At 37.2% G+C, this 16307-nt stretch overlaps 3 protein-coding genes across 3 annotated transcripts in view; 2 read left to right on the forward strand and 1 right to left on the reverse strand.

Moving 5' to 3' along the window:
* Window positions 1-610: 610 nt before the first annotated feature.
* LOC125787314 (hatching enzyme 1.2-like) lies at window positions 611-2017 on the reverse strand. Its single transcript, XM_049471362.1, has 4 exons — window positions 1832-2017; window positions 1531-1671; window positions 1306-1423; window positions 611-1180 (listed from the first exon to the last, which is right to left on the reverse strand). Exons 1-4 carry the CDS (start codon window positions 1950-1952, stop codon window positions 793-795), a joined length of 768 nt encoding a protein of 255 aa, XP_049327319.1. The 5' UTR covers window positions 1953-2017; the 3' UTR covers window positions 611-792.
* Window positions 2018-4250: 2233 nt separating this feature from the next.
* Window positions 4251-5648, forward strand: LOC111197076 (hatching enzyme 1.2-like). The gene is made up of 4 exons (XM_049471361.1): window positions 4251-4440; window positions 4604-4744; window positions 4852-4969; window positions 5095-5648. The coding sequence occupies exons 1-4, from the start codon at window positions 4320-4322 to the stop codon at window positions 5480-5482; spliced, it is 768 nt and encodes a 255-aa protein (XP_049327318.1). The 5' UTR covers window positions 4251-4319; the 3' UTR covers window positions 5483-5648.
* Window positions 5649-6506: 858 nt separating this feature from the next.
* Window positions 6507-16307, forward strand: part of aox6 (aldehyde oxidase 6) — a 33682-nt gene continuing 23881 nt past the window's right edge. Inside the window, exons 1-9 of the mRNA XM_049471358.1 lie at window positions 6507-6613; window positions 8090-8147; window positions 8819-8915; window positions 10214-10322; window positions 10574-10700; window positions 11398-11459; window positions 13658-13735; window positions 15138-15218; window positions 15321-15465. Coding sequence (XP_049327315.1) covers window positions 6560-6613; window positions 8090-8147; window positions 8819-8915; window positions 10214-10322; window positions 10574-10700; window positions 11398-11459; window positions 13658-13735; window positions 15138-15218; window positions 15321-15465 — 811 coding nt within the window. The 5' untranslated portion in view covers window positions 6507-6559. The remainder of the gene's footprint in view (window positions 6614-8089; window positions 8148-8818; window positions 8916-10213; window positions 10323-10573; window positions 10701-11397; window positions 11460-13657; window positions 13736-15137; window positions 15219-15320; window positions 15466-16307) is intronic.

A 16307-nucleotide genomic window follows, 5' to 3' on the forward strand; every position in this document is an offset into this window, starting at 1 on the left:
TGACACTAAGCAAAGAAGTAGGACAGAGTGTAATCTTTGTCTTCTTACGTAAAAATGATATTGCAGGTATCTTCATTGATTAAGAGAGGATTCCATTCTCTTAAAAGTATCATACATAAAAGAAAAAGCAAAGGGGCTCAATTTGGGACTAAAGGCTTGGAAAGTTCTATAGAAAATCCATCCAACCCAGTACTTTTCCCAGAAGGCAGTGAACACATTGCTCACAGCATTTCTGTATAAAAGTGAACGTAGAGTTCAGCTGTTTGTGTTGTCTTTAAAGATAGACAACAGGGTAAAGATGCAGAAATTTGATTCATAGAGATTTTCTGATGTGCATGTCTGTGTATAATAGTCAAGTAATGAAACTTTAGTGACCGTGTATCATAGTTTACCCGTAGTGCTGCATTAAGCTGCTATGCTAAGAACCTGCTAGTCTTATTTCCACAACTGAAATTTCTTATTCTACACAGAACTGAATTTGTTGAATTTCACCGATATCAGGATTTTTTAATGGATGTCATAAAGTTCAAATATTCTTTGTCTTTATTGAAATATCAGAATATGATGTGATTCTGTAAACATTTTAGATAAATAATATTCAGAGAAGACATTCCAGTGAAAATACTTTATTTCCTTTCACAATAATGACACATTTAATTTGGTCAGTTTTCTACATGAGGTCATCCCATTATAATTTGTATCATAAAGAGAGATAAGAAGATGACAGGATCATCACTTCATCTCCAGACGAGCTGTGATCAGTTGTAAATGGGACACAGTAGGGTGTGTATTTCAGCAATTGTAGAGAGTGTTGATCCTCTGGATGTCGATGACGGACAGGTCCACTCTCTGTCCAATCTGCACTGATGCATCAGGAATAGGTGTGATGGTGTTCAGGCCGTTGATGGTGAAGGCCGTTTTCCCATAGTGCATCACGGAGGAGTAGTCGTACGGTGTGTTGAGGTTGTTGGTGTTCTCCTTGTTGAAGTTGTACTGCATTGTAGGGTCGATGTTCTGCCAGTTGATGGTCACGTAGCGGTCGCGGTCACTCCTGGTGTGCTCGTGGTAGAAGCCCAGAGCGTGGTTCAGCTCGTGCTGGACGATGCCGTGGTACACGCAGCCCCTCGTGCTGAGAGAGACCACCTGCTTCCCACCTGTTCTGCCCAATGGAGAGTAACACCTGAGAGGAGAGAGAGAAGACTGTTCAGGTGACTGAAGTAAAGCTATGGACAGTGCTCTTCAAACAGGAGGAACACAAGTGGAAGATCATCTAAAAGCTCCTTTAAATACTTCAGCTGCTCTCACCCATCTCTGTTCTCAATGCTGAGGTAGTCGATTTCAGTGCTTCTGGAAACAAAGCGAATGCAGGTCTTGCTGTGGAAGGTGGCCATGGCCCCGGCAATCACAGCCCTGTCAGTGGATGCTGTAAAGAAAACCATCAAAGCATCACCAATCAATAATCAGATCATAGCCTCTCTAATCAATAAGATGATGAGAACTGGAAAGAGTGAAGCATGAGCTTCTACTTACAGAAGTCGGCGCTCACTGTGAAAGGCACCTGCACTAAACCAGTTGAGGACTTCTTCCAGAAGCAGTTGTTGTTGGCACAGACCAGAGCGTTCTTGGTTCTTGGTAAGACTATGTCTCCCTCCAGCAGCAGTTCCCTGGATCCTTCATCCACAGATGGAAATGAGGGTTTGATTAGGAAAAGCAGGAAATGGAGTTTAGATCAAAACTATTCCAGGAGTTTCTCAGTCTAGTGTCCTGTTTTGGAGCAAAGCTCAGTCTAAGAATTCTTATCTAGAACTAATAGAATAAGCAGCTTCTTTACCGTTGTTGGTGCTCAGAATTCTTGTTGTGATGTCCACGTGCTGAGGCTCCATGAGAGGAACAGCCTGGGTGAGGCCGAGCATCAGCAGGGCTAGAATGGAGAGAGAGGCTGTGGGCTCCATGTTGCTTCAGTGTGTGGAGATGATCTGGATGCTCCTTCAGTGAAGCTCAGTGTCTGAACCCTGTCATACCTGCTCTTTTATACACATGGACACACATCGGTGTGGCTGTCTGGGGATTAAAGCTAGGCTCTGTCCACTGTCTAATGTGTGGAACTAAAGGGAGGAACCCTCTGAGCTTAGGGTTCTGATATCGTCGCTGTCCAGTGAAAAACACTTATGTCCAACACAGCAACTTTACAGGAGAGAGAAAAAAAACTTGTAAACTTTCAATGGAAAGAGTTTATTTCACGTCATTTAGAATTTCTATTGGTCCGTTCATCAAGAAAGTTTGGCACAGTGTAAGGAACAGTTTGTCTGTTCAGATTATGTGATAAACTAAAAATCGACAAAAATGGAGATAAGTGTTTTTCATAGGACAGTGACGATATGGAAAACAGAACCTTGAGTTTCGGGTTTGGGAGTTCCTCAGGGTCCTGTGTTTTGACCTGTTTTATACAATCATTTATTGTTGTTCCATATATTCTAGGTTAATTGCTTATTTTGCTTAATAACTATGATAACTTGATCCATCATTGTGTCAGTCAGAGTTTGTGTTGCTAATCTTAGCTAATAGTGAATATGTGAATATTTTGGTATTTTACATACATTAAAGATTTAAAACTGTTGCTGTTTTATTATCAGTAATGATAACTTATTTGAGTTATTATGCTTATGTGATTTCTTTATAATTTTCCTTTTTGTTATATTATTTTTCATAATTCCGGAAGGTATAACATTTTATTTATTTATTTATTTTTACCCACATGAATTTAGACCTAGATATCAGATTGTATCTTAAACAAATCTTCCTAATATTATTTTTTTTCATATGTGAGCATTTATGCTTTTTTAGGTCATTCATACAAAACTATCTTTAAAATTATAATAATATTTTTATTTATTAAATGTAAGTCAGTTTAAGCAAATGAAATGACACTTTGGATGTACATGTTGTAGTGTAAATATTGTGTATTTATCTATGAATACAATTTACTACATCAACATGACAGTTTAATATTGTATGAGTAAGTGAGGTATTATACACATTAAACAATTGAGATTAATAACTTTTTAGAAAAGTGTACATAATAATAATGCTTCAATGCAACACATGCTGTTTATTTCTTATACCTTTTCATTGATTATTTTTTATTTTTCTGTTTTACCCTTTTTACTGTTTACGTTTTTTAGAGTTCATTCTTATTATATCTTAGTGTTTTTAGTTGCTTAATATTTTAGTCTTCTATTATTTTTTAATATTCTAATTTATCTCTTTAATTTGGTTATAAAAAGAAAGGTTTAACAACATGCTACATGTCTTGCGTTGCAGCATCATAATAACGTAAATATATATAACAATTCTAAAAAGTTATTAATCTAAATTATATGATGTGTATAATACATACATTTTTCTTACAATTTTGAAATTTTCAAAGTAGTCATAGAGAACTAAAACTAATTATTTCTTTTTTGTATTAATTCATTTTGAAATTACAAGAAAAGGTGGTTGATAATCTATGCTGTATAGAGTATTTATACTACTATAATATAAACAACTAAAGAGGCAGTTAATATATGTGTGAATATGCTGACTTATATTTAAGAAAAAGGGGAAAAAATATATATTTTTTAAGGACTGCACGTATCAATGGTTTTGTATAAATTAGCTAAAAAAACATAAATGCTCACATTTACAAAAAATAATTGGGAAGGTTTCTTTAAAATAAAATCTGGTCTCTAGGTCTGAATTCAAATGTGACTAAAATAAAAACTGAACAATAAAACGTAATACGTAAAAGAAATATGAAAACTAATATAATTAAAAGTATTATAGTTATTAAACAGAGTAAATAAGCAAATTACCAACAACATATGAAACAATGAATAATCAGAGTAAATATGAAATAAAATGAGATGTTTGCAAAAATATAACAGGGCCATGAGAAACACCAAAACTCAAGGTTCTGTTTTCAGATCAGATTCCTGAGCTGAGCACTTATATGAAATATGAGGTAGAAAATGAATAGGGCCTAAAACAGAACCTTGAAGAACACAAAAGGAGATAAATACAGTTCTAGAAAAGAAATCACTGATATTTAAATAGAAGATTATGTTTATGTAGAGAACAATCATCTACAAATCAGATTCCTGAGCTCAGAGGGTTCCTCCCTTTAGTTCCACACATTAGACAGTGGACAGAGCCTAGCTTTAATCCCCAGACAGCCACACCGATGTGTGTCCATGTGTATAAAAGAGCAGGTATGACAGGGTTCAGACACTGAGCTTCACTGAAGGAGCATCCAGATCATCTCCACACACTGAAGCAACATGGAGCCCACAGCCTCTCTCTCCATTCTAGCCCTGCTGATGCTCGGCCTCACCCAGGCTGTTCCTCTCATGGAGCCTCAGCACGTGGACATCACAACAAGAATTCTGAGCACCAACAACGGTAAAGAAGCTGCTTATTCTATTAGTTCTAGATAAGAATTCTTAGACTGAGGAGCTTTGCTCCAAAACAGGACACTAGACTGAGAAACTCCTGGAATAGTTTTGATCTAAACTCCATTTCCTGCTTTTCCTAATCAAACCCTCATTTCCATCTGTGGATGAAGGATCCAGGGAACTGCTGCTGGAGGGAGACATAGTCTTACCAAGAACCAGGAACGCTCTGGTCTGTGCCAACAACAACTGCTTCTGGAAGAAGTCCTCAACTGGTTTAGTGCAGGTGCCTTTCACAGTGAGCACCGACTTCTGTAAGTAGAAGCTCATGCTTCACTCTTTCCAGTTCTCATCATCTTATTGATTAGAGAGGCTATGATCTGATTATTGATTGGTGATGCTTTGATGGTTTTCTTTACAGCATCCACTGACAGGGCTGTGATTGCCGGGGCCATGGCCACCTTCCACAGCAAGACCTGCATTCGCTTTGTTGACAGAAGCACTGAAATCGACTACCTCAGCATTGAGAACAGAGATGGGTGAGAGCAGCTGAAGTATTTAAAGGAGCTTTTAGATGATCTTCCACTTGTGTTCCTCCTGTTTGAAGAGCACTGTCCATAGCTTTACTTCAGTCACCTGAACAGTCTTCTCTCTCTCCTCTCAGGTGTTACTCTCCATTGGGCAGAACAGGTGGGAAGCAGGTGGTCTCCCTCAGCACGAGGGGCTGCGTGTACCACGGCATCGTCCAGCACGAGCTGAACCACGCTCTGGGCTTCTACCACGAGCACACCAGGAGTGACCGCGACCGCTACGTGACCATCAACTGGCAGAACATCGACCCTACAATGCAGTACAACTTCAACAAGGAGAACACCAACAACCTCAACACACCGTACGACTACTCCTCCGTGATGCACTATGGGAAAACGGCCTTCACCATCAACGGCCTGAACACCATCACTCCTATTCCTGATGCATCAGTGCAGATTGGACAGAGAGTGGACCTGTCCGTCATCGACATCCAGAGGATCAACACTCTCTACAATTGCTGAAATACACACCCTGTGTCCCATTCACAACTGATCACAGCTCATCTGGAGATGAAGCGATGATGCTGTCATCATCTTATCTTTCTTAATGATACACATTCTAATTGGATGACCTCATGTGGAAACTCATTGTGAAATTAATAAAATCAAAAAACGATTTTTACTGGAATATACTCTGAATATCAGTTGTTATCTAAACAGTTTATCTGATCTGATGTTTTATCATACATTCTAACACAAAGTGAACAACTAGGAATAAAGGTAATGTTAGTAAAGTTAGGATTACACAGGGACTTTGAGGTGATGGAGGTAACATTAGCTCTATTACGGTCAAGAATGAGAACTGTAGGATGAGCAGCAAGTGTATATTTAAGGCTACAACTTTATTTTAGATATGTAGGTTAAAGGTGTGTTGAAAGGCTGCATAGTTTGAGTTTTGTAGTTCATGTGCTGTGGTTCAACTTGTTTTAAAAACACTAAAACAAGTGAAATAACAGATTTTAAAACTGATAAATGATCAGTTAACCTAAAAAGAAAGCGTAAAAAATCTAAATGTTATATTAGCAAAAGGTATGCCCACACTGAGTAAAACAGTGTCAAATGCTTTGAAGTTGCATGAATTTAAAAAGCAGCCCTGTTTGTAGCCTGATGCATATATATGTTATAGCTGCCTATTGTAACCTGAAGAATCAGAATTGAGTTGTTATATCAGAGAAATTCAAAAATACATATTAACCATAAACACAATTACCCCCCCCCCAAAAAAAAAAAAATAAATAAATAAAATAAAATAAATAAATAAATAAATAAATAAATATATAAACCCAAATCGGGCCACACTACTTTAAGGGGTGATATTTGGTGAAGGAGGGGGCGTGTCCTCAGGCTCTGACTGCGTGTTCACTTTAAGGGGTGATATTTGGTGAAGGAGGGGGCGTGTCCTCAGGCTCGGACTGCGTTTTCCCTTTAATGGGCGTGTCCTCAGCTGTTCAGACTTCCTCATTAGTCCGAGAAACACAGAGGAACTTCAGCAGCAGAGAGAGAGAGAGAGAGAGAGAGAGAGAGAGAGAGAAAGAGGACATGGCTGACCAGCACAGCAGCGATACTCTCAGCTTTTATGTTAATGGAAAGAAGGTGAGGGACTGTGTGTGTGTGTGCGTGCGTGTGTGTGTGTGTGTGTGCGTGCGTGCCCGTTGACCGTTTTACTAGTATTATGTTATCTTAGATTTTCGTTTTGTGTGTGTGTGTGTGTGTGTTTATGCCTACCTACTTAAGCAGGGCTCTATATTAACTTGTTTCTTAGGTTCACAAAAGTACAAAAAAAAGTACAAACAAATAAACAAATTCAAATAGCATTACATAGCAATCAGCTGTTACTCACATTACTGTCAGTACACGTTTTACTATTTACTGCAGGACAAATATGTACTTTATATTATGGAATCAGAAATCTTGCACAAAATCAGAAAATGCGATTTTCAGTTCTATTTGACGTTCACAATAGGAGCACACATAGAACGTAATAATGCTTTCCCTAATTAAACTGAATTCATTAATATAAAGTCTTTTGCAGTCTTTTCTCATACAATAAATGATCATTTCTGGTCAAATTATAAGTTGACAGAAACACCTATAGATTTTTAGCGCTTAGGTTAAACATAAGCTACAGATTTCCATAATCTGCATGAACGTATTTTGTTAGAAATTGAAATTCATAGGATCAAATTAAGGAAAAATAAATTGGCTCTAAAACCCACAAACACAAGAGGAGAGAAACACTCCAAAAAAGAAAAATCACATTTTAACGGGTTCAATTTTTTTATCGCTGTGCATACAGGCAATATGTAGCTACCTTTATTTGAAATAAAGGTACATGAATATGTTTATTTTCACATGGATTTCTAGGGCTATGAAAAATATGTTTTCAATGTAGTCTTTATCACAAACTAATATAAAATCTATTTTATTTATCTATTTTCATTGTTTTAATTACATTTGTTATCTCTGTCAGGACTGGCATTGGTCGTTGAAAGTCACGTCTGTCTAAAGGCGTAACGTCATCAAAGGTTGAAGGTAGAGTTACTGAAAGCTCTGCAGTGAAAGTAGTAGAAAGTAACTTGTGTGGAGAATTTTACCTGGATATGACAAATGCTATCTTATCTACACATGTAAACACTACTGAAACCAGGCTTTAAAACCATAGACCTTTTTCCATTTGAGCTGAAGTACCAGAACAACACAATCCAACTGTCCTAACTGTCCTGCTGTAATAATTAGTAAAACTTTTGTTAAATGTACAACTTAAAGGTATGTACTTTCTCCTCTGCCGATACTGGTGCAACGTGCATTCTGCCATGTCGGACTGCAAGAAGTCCACACAAGTCACCTTCCATGCATCCTCAATAATGTGGGAGGAGCAAGAACACATCCAGGTATTTGTAGTGAACTTGGCTAACTGTGAACTCCTAACTGGAACAGTACTTGGGCTGCGACTGATGACGTTTCCCGAGTCCTCAGGAACACAAGTACAGACAAGAATGCAGATTGTATGTGTGTTAAAGAAATAAATAATGTGTGTTAAAGAAATAATGTGAGCCTGCTGTGTTTCAGGTAACTGTGAGTGATGCAGACCCGGAGACCACCCTGCTATCCTTCCTCAGAGACACCTGTATCCTTTACTGCTTTCACTGCGTTACTGTTTTACATGCAAAATCTGTCAGCAAGAGCACTGAATAGTTCACTCAGAAAAAGAGAGAGAAAAGAAGAAGAAAGTAAGAAGGAGAAAATAAAAATGGCTTGAAAACTAGAGTTTTATTTGACAAAATCATATAATGCAAACTATATAATAACAGACTGATTTCTCTCACACATTTATTTTATAAGACATAGAAATAAGAATAAGATCTATAAAAATAAAACTTTTCTAGGTCTTATATAGTGCAAACAATAAGTGCAAACCACAACCAGTCATATGGTTTGTGTTATTTTCTCCTAAATCTCTTGTAATTTAACTATGTATTACCATAACCAGTCATATTAAGACTATGCTTGAGGTGCAAATATTATGTAGTAAACTAGGCAGGTAAGGAGCTTATATAGCCCCCATCTCCTATTCTTAAGTATGTAGGCACAGAAGTCATTGCTGTACACTTTAACTGTTTCCGTTATTTAAGTTGCCCCATGTCAAAATAATATAAAACTAAGTAAATAGTTTAAATAAATCAGGGAAATATTTATATTTACTTTTATTCACTGATTTCTTTCCAAAACCCTTAACAAATCTTAAGTTGTATTTTTACAACTGCAGCATGTTATTTCCTTGACCGTGTTTGTGTCCAGTGCATCTGACGGGCAGTAAGTCCGGGTGTGGAGGAGGGGGTTGTGGGGCCTGTACTGTAATGGTGTCCAGATATGACCCTCACACCAAAACCATCCAGTATCCTTCACTCAGCTGCTTAACCTACTACATACACTGTACAGCCTAATGTTTGTGGATGTCCTGTATTATAAATGCATTCAGCTATTTCAAATTGCAATTATTGCTGAGACAAATGTGCCAAAAGTATAGGAATCTCTGGAGGAGATGAACATGAACCTGTTAGAGCCATACCTAATGCCAGTCTTGGCATAGAGAGAGATATAAAGCCCCCAGAATTAAGACAACAGGAGTGGAGCAGTGTAACTGTGTTCTCTGGAATGTTGGTGCTCAACCCACAGTACTGTCCACTGTGGGCAGTAAACCTTTGTTGACTTATTCCCTCTAAACCTGAGACACTGTGGATAAAGGAATATCAAGTTCTTGAACAACTTTGGAAATTAAATGTCATATCCATTTTGCATCCACCATATCATCCCTGATAACGCAAACCACCTTGCCATGAGCATGCTGGCATGTATTCATCCGTCCCCACAAGATAACACCTCACAAATTCCTACGCTGTCCCTTTAGGTAACACTTCATGATGAGTTTACAAACAGCTGTGCCCTGATTTGTGGCATGGCAGTGTAATCTAGTTTATTAACATTAATAAACTAATATTAAAAGAAGATATATTATGTAAAACTCCCCTGCCCCTTTAAAAACTCCAAGGCTGAAAAAACTATGCATCCATTTTCTGTGATTTGCGTTCTGGTGTAGGGGAAAGCCAAACATGTGACCATGTGCTTCAGTTTGAATCCAAAGCAGCTTTTCAAAAGTCCCTCTACTGGACTGAAAAAATAAAATGAAAACACAAAGAAATAATACATTTAAACAGTATTTAGGTCAGTAAAAAGATTTAGCTCACGGCTCAAATAATCTTAAGAATCTTGAGATTCAGTTCACAGGCAGATTCCCTAACATTTTCTCTCAGAATTTGCTGATATATGATGACAAGCTGTAATGGCCCGGGTCCAGCAAAACAGACCCAGACTATGATGCTACCACCAGCATGTTTCATAGGTGTTTTTCTTTTTCCAAATGTAAGATCTTTCATTAGCCTTCTGGCTCGTCCATGTGAGTTTTAACTAACTGTAAACAGGCAGGGATGTTCCTTATGGAGAGCTACAGAATTCTCCTTCGTTGCAACTCTACCATGCACACTAATGATGGGAAAAGTATGCCTTCCGCGGCTCAAAATGCACCTCATTTCGAGACCACCACGCCCATCGGCATAGATTTTTTTAGAAGCACTGTTGCTATTCACTCATAATCCTATGCGTGTAGTGACTGCTGCGATTTCCTTCACTGTGGAGTCATTTCTCGGTTAATGCCTGTCTGATGCCCGTGTGCCAGCTGGACGGGGCAGCTGTCACCACTGTCGAAGGCATCGGCAACACCAAGACCCGGTTACATCCAGTGCAGGTAATTCAGATTATAACACAGAGCGGATTAGTGTGCATTAGTTTTAGTTACAGCAGTTTGCAGAGTTGATTTTGTGAGGGCTTTTATTTTTGCAGGTGTTACTTCATTCATGTCATATTTACTATATTTATGTTTATATCATATATTTTTATTTATGTCTTTTTCTAGTGGTTTAATTAGAAAAATAAAGTCCTTTTTGGATTGCTTTAAATGCAGTTAATGTTAAAATAAATGTGCGTATGTTTTATCAGGAGCGAATAGCGAAGGCCAATGGCTCTCAGTGTGGTTTCTGTACTCCAGGGATGGTGATGTCCATGTACACACTGCTGAGGAACAAACCAAAACCCAGCATGGAGGATATCAAAGAGACTTTGGCAGGTAACACACACAAAAAAAGCTTTTCCATCTTGTATACTGCAATAAATCATTTGAAGCACTACTGGTGGGTTATCATCAAAACATCCTAAAAACAGCAATAAACATAGCACCCTAAAAACCATCTAATAACCACCTACCCTTACTCTGTCAAAAGCCAGGAACATTATGGCTATCTAGCAATACCCTTGCAATCAGCTCGAGGTACATCAGTAAAAAATATAGGACATCCATCAAGAACAAAACACTTGCTGTTGCTCTGCATCTTTTACACAGCAAAAAAACATGAAAGCAACACATTTACACAATTATATTTCCATAACAGCACCCCAGAACAACTATTTAACAACCAATTTACCAACTTCCTAGCATCACGCTAGAAACCATCTGGTTCCACCCTAATAAAACATTGGAGATACATCAGGAAAAATACAGCGCATCCAACAAGTACAAATACTTTGTCCATTATTTACTGTAAATAGCAAAAGTGCATGGTGATAATACCCTAGAAACTACCCTATTATCAGTCAAACATGCAACTAAAATTTCGTACTTACCTAGCAACATCCTGTACAACTGTAAAACCCTTGCCAATAAACAAATACTCAACAAGTTTGTTTCCATCAGTGGAACAACCTCTAGGTTAATAGCCGTAATAGTGTAATCACTAAGCATGTTTAACTTTTTTTTATTTTTGCAGGAAACTTGTGCAGATGTACAGGATACCGACCCATCATTGATGGATATAGGACCTTCTGTGAGGTTTGTAATTGCTCGCCAATTAACTCCTTCATACAGCACCATACCACTGCTTATTTCACCATTTTTACATTGTAGGTTATAAAAATATATAATTATAATAATTATATTACTATTTACTATTTATTTAAACAGTTACAACCCATAAACTCTTATCATTATTATTTTTTATCATCATCATTAACTTCATCTTTACATGTAAAGCTGTAAAACTGCTCTCAGCTAAGCTCTGTTTTGCACTGTGCTGTTCGTCATGTGAAACACATTACCTGTGTCCGTCAGGGTCAGTAGTGGATTAATCCTTGACTAATGATGTAATGGCTTAATATTGGTATAATGACTCAGCAGGTTTGGCCTTTTATGCTTTGATCTGCTTTTATTCACTGAAAGTATGAAGTGTATATTGTTTATCAGGAAGAAAGTGTGATGAATTGATGTTGCTGTGCAGATCACACTTGTTATTAAATGTGAGATTTTTTTTTTAGGGTTGTAATGTAACATTCACTAGTTTGACCCTACAGTGTTTTTTTTTTGCATTATTCTCAGCACTGCAGTGACACTGGCATAATGATGGTGCTGTTTTTGTTTTAGAGTGTGTTTTGCTAGTATATGTGGATCAAAAACAGCAGTGCTGGTGGAGTTTTTAAACACCTCAGTAGTACTGCTGGGTAGGGAATAGTCCACCAGCAGCATCCTGTGTGCAGCATCTTGTGAACACTGATAAAGAAATAGAGGATGACCAACAAAAACTGTGCAGCAACAGATTCAGAGCTTCTGTCTCTGACTTTACTTCATCTACAAGGTGGAGCAGGTCCTACAAGTAGGAGTATCTAATAGAGTGGAGGACAGTGGGTGAACACAGTGTTTAAAAACTCCACCAGCTCTGCTGTATCTGATCCACTCATTCCAGTACAACAAAAAATAACACCTCATACACCACAACCATGCTAATCATTGATAATCACTGCAATGCTGAGAATAACGACCCACAACCCAAATAATAATAGCTGCTCTGTGGTGGTCTCTACTGAGCAATGAAGAACAGAGGAAGGGAGGATAATAAAGTTTAACATTAGCTAGCTCTCCGCTAACCTTAGTTAGCTAACTCTGTGCTATCCTTGGTTCTCACCCGGGTAACGTTAGCTAACTCTCTGCTAACCTGAGTCTGTTAGCTAGCTCTCAGCTAGCCTTAATTATCCTCCAGGTAGCATTAGTTAACTCCGCTAACATTAGTATGTTTGCTAGCTCTCCACTAACCTTAGTTCTCTCCCGGGTAACGTTAGCTAACTCTCTGCTAACCTTAGTATGTTAGCTAGCTCTCGTCTAGCCTTAATTATCCTCCAGGTAGCATTAGTTAACTCTCCGCTAACATTAGTATGTTTGCTAGCTCTCCACTAACCTTAGTTCTCTTCTCTTAATTATCCTCCAGGTAGCATTAGTTAACTCTCCGCTAACATTAGTATGTTTGCTAGCTCTCCACTAACCTTAGTTCTCTTCTCTTAATTATCCTCCAGGTAGCATTAGTTAACTCTCTGCTAACATTAGTATGTTTGCTAGCTCTCCACTAACCTTAGTTCTCTTCTCTTAATTATCATCCAGGTAGCATTAGCTAACTCTCCGCTGACATTAGTATGTTAGCTAGCTCTCCACTAACCTTAGTTCTCTCCTGGGTAACATTAGCTAACCCTTCGCTAATGTCTTAGTTCTCTCCCTCATAGCGTTAGCTAACCCTCCGCTAATATTAGAATGTTAGCTAGCTCTCGGGTAGCCTTAATTCTCTCCCATGTAGCGTTAGCTTACTCTCCTCTAACGTTAGTATGCTAGATAGCTCTCCGCTAATGTTTGTTCTCTTCCTGGTAGTGTTGGCTAACTCTCCTCTAACGTTAGTATGTTAGATAGCTCTCCACTAACCTTAGTTCTCTCCCCTGTAACATTAGCTAACTCGTCGTGTTAGTAAGGGCTTTCTCACCAGCATTTAAATCACTGTCTAAAAATGTAGAAGGTGATTTTAATGTTATGCTTGATTATTTTATCATCCCAGAAATCATAGCAAAAAAAAAATTATAAAATAAATATGTATTAAGGTTATGTTCATATATTGCACACTACCTTAGTAAATTCTAGCTGTGTAATGTATGTGTATGACTAGATTCATATTTGTATGCATAAAGCCTAGTTTCTTTTTTTTTCTTCTTCTGCAGAGTGAAAACTGTTGCCAGATGAATGGCAATTCCTGCTGCATGACGAATGGAAGTGGACCTTTGGAGTCTGCTGAGAACGTAAGATTATCTCAGGACACTGATTGGCCCATTTCATTGTTATATAACTGTTTTATTGGTTTGGCATTTTGAAGTTTACTGTATTGCACTGCACTGCTTTTACACACTTACACTTCTTATGCTGTGTGAATAACTGTTCCACATGTTTACACTGATAAAATAATTTTGCAAACATTTATAATATTTGTATCATGTATAATGCATGCTTTTTTTTCTATACGGTCAGCACACTTTTTACACATGTTTTATGCAGGAAGAATAGATTCTGCATATCATTTATACTGTATGGATACTGTTTATATATATCTTATACTGCCTTGTGTAAGGATAACCCTTAAACACGTTTTGTACTGTAATAATTATGCATATTGCTTATAATATGGAAATCACGATTGAACACATTTTATGCAGTTAGGGTGACTTTTGCATGCATTCATACAACAGCTATACAAAAAGATATATGCAAAAGTGTTTACATTTCCTATACTATAAAGAACATTTTTGCACATTCTTTCTACAGTAAAGAAAATCCACACCTTTTTGCCATAAAGCTCATGTTTTTATATTTGTTATACTTTTAGTATATATTTGGTGCATTTTTAAGCTGTCAGATTAACTTTTGCACACTTTTTATACTGCAAGGATAACTTTTGCATACTGTTTATATTGTAAAGGCAAGGTTTGCACAATTTCTGTACTGTAATTGTCATTTTTTTACACTTTTATACTGTAAAGATAATTTTTGATTTAATATTTATACGACAAGCATAACTTTTACACACTTTTTTTTACTAAAAGGATAGATTTTGCACACTTTTCATACTTTAAATGTAACTTTTACACACTTCTTATACAGTAAAAATAACTTTTGCACATTTTTTTAATACTGTGAAAATACCTTTTGCACACTTTTGTACTACAATGATAATTATTGCACATTTATACAGTGAGAAAACTTTTGGACACTTTTTTATACTGTAAGGATAACTTTTGCTTTTGCTTTTTCTTATTTATTCATAATATAATAATTGCATCATATTTATACCATCAGAATAAGTTTGTATATAATACTATACATTTTTATTTTTTTTCTAAACTATAAAAATAATCTTTCAATACTTTTTATTCTATACAAACAACATTTGGAGGTTTCTTATAATATTTCTTTGGAACTTCGGAACTGTTTATATTGGAGATTAGATTTCTTATTGTACTGTTACGTTGTATCTTTTTTTTACTGTAAATATATTTTTACTGTAGGAATTACATTTACACAGTGTTTATGCTGTAACCATTTTGCATAATGTTTGTTCTGTGAGAGTAAATTGTACACATTTAAAACTGTTATATTACCTTTATAATGACAGGACTGTGAAATATTTGTTTTCATGTCTCTTCTCAGGGTCAGCCGGAGCTGTCTGGTAAGGAGGAGTTTATGCCACTGGACCCCACCCAGGAGCTTATCTTTCCCCCGGAGCTCATAGTGAGAAATTTACACATTTAATTTGATCTTAAAAGGTCATCATATGATAGTAGAGCGAGTTAAAAACTTTTTTATATAATGTTGATTTTGTTACTGTGATAGAGAATGGCGGAAAGTGCGAAACCAACTACTCAGAGGTTCCGGGGGGAGAGGATGACCTGGATCTCCCCCGTCTCTCTAAATGAGCTTCTCCAGCTGAAGGCCCAACACCCACAAGCCCCCATCGTCATGGGCAACACCAATATAGGTGAATATATTTAAAGTATTGATAATAGAAGTAACTCCAGAACTCTCTGGACTAGACAAACAAGCAGAATATATTTGTTACCATGTCTAATGCCAGGCGTCAAGTGGAACCGTATAAAGCCCCCCCAGCAGTGTAGCAGTGGAACTGCTCCATCCCATGCTTTCGGGTGTGATAAGATGTGAATTTGGGAATGATGAGATAGGATAGTGATCATCAGCCAACATCCTGACCTTATGCTGTTGCTGAATGCAATTAAATCCTCACAGCAATTCAAAAAGTCTAGTAGATAACCTTCTCTGGACAGTGGGGAAGGTTACTCCAACAAAAGCAGAATAAATACCCCATTTCAGATGAAACAATAAAAGAGAAGATGTGCCTATGCTTTTGTCCATATATTGTAAGAATATACAGTGGGAAGAGGTTTGACATTTTTATCATAGGTACACTTCAACACTTCAAATCCATAAAATCAAATTTTAATGCAAGAAATAAGTATTTGTTCAAATAGAAAAACAGAACTTAATATTTAGTACAGAGACTACATACATTTAATGTAGTTTTTGACCACGTTTACACACACTGTAGCTAAGATTTTGGCCCAGATTAAGTTTCAGCTCTCTCCAAAGATTTTCTGTTGGTTTCAGTTCTACCTCTTTCGCCGTTTAGAGGTGAATATATATCTCAAATTGTAGCCTGTGTGTTTACCTTGTTAAAACAAGCTACATGGGATGAACCAGTAGCTGATAGCACCTTGGTTTACCGGAACACTCAGGGTTTTTCAGTGTAGCGCTTGTAGTGTGGCGTTTACTAGCGCTAAGAACTGCTAACCGCAGCTAGCGGTG

Source organism: Astyanax mexicanus, chromosome 23 (assembly GCF_023375975.1).
Source record: "Astyanax mexicanus isolate ESR-SI-001 chromosome 23, AstMex3_surface, whole genome shotgun sequence".
Classification (NCBI taxonomy): Eukaryota; Metazoa; Chordata; class Actinopteri; order Characiformes; family Acestrorhamphidae; genus Astyanax; species Astyanax mexicanus.

Coding starts and splice junctions, on each gene's coding strand:
- LOC125787314 (XM_049471362.1), bottom strand. CDS start 1,952: ATGGAGCCCACAGCCTCTCTCTCCATTCTAGCCCTGCTGATGCTCGGC. Junction 1,424..1,530: donor CACAGTGAGCGCCGACTTCT/GTAAGTAGAAGC, acceptor TTTTCTTTACAG/CATCCACTGACAGGGCTGTG. Junction 1,181..1,305: donor AGCATTGAGAACAGAGATGG/GTGAGAGCAGCT, acceptor CTCTCCTCTCAG/GTGTTACTCTCCATTGGGCA.
- LOC111197076 (XM_049471361.1), top strand. CDS start 4,320: ATGGAGCCCACAGCCTCTCTCTCCATTCTAGCCCTGCTGATGCTCGGC. Junction 4,745..4,851: donor CACAGTGAGCACCGACTTCT/GTAAGTAGAAGC, acceptor TTTTCTTTACAG/CATCCACTGACAGGGCTGTG. Junction 4,970..5,094: donor AGCATTGAGAACAGAGATGG/GTGAGAGCAGCT, acceptor CTCTCCTCTCAG/GTGTTACTCTCCATTGGGCA.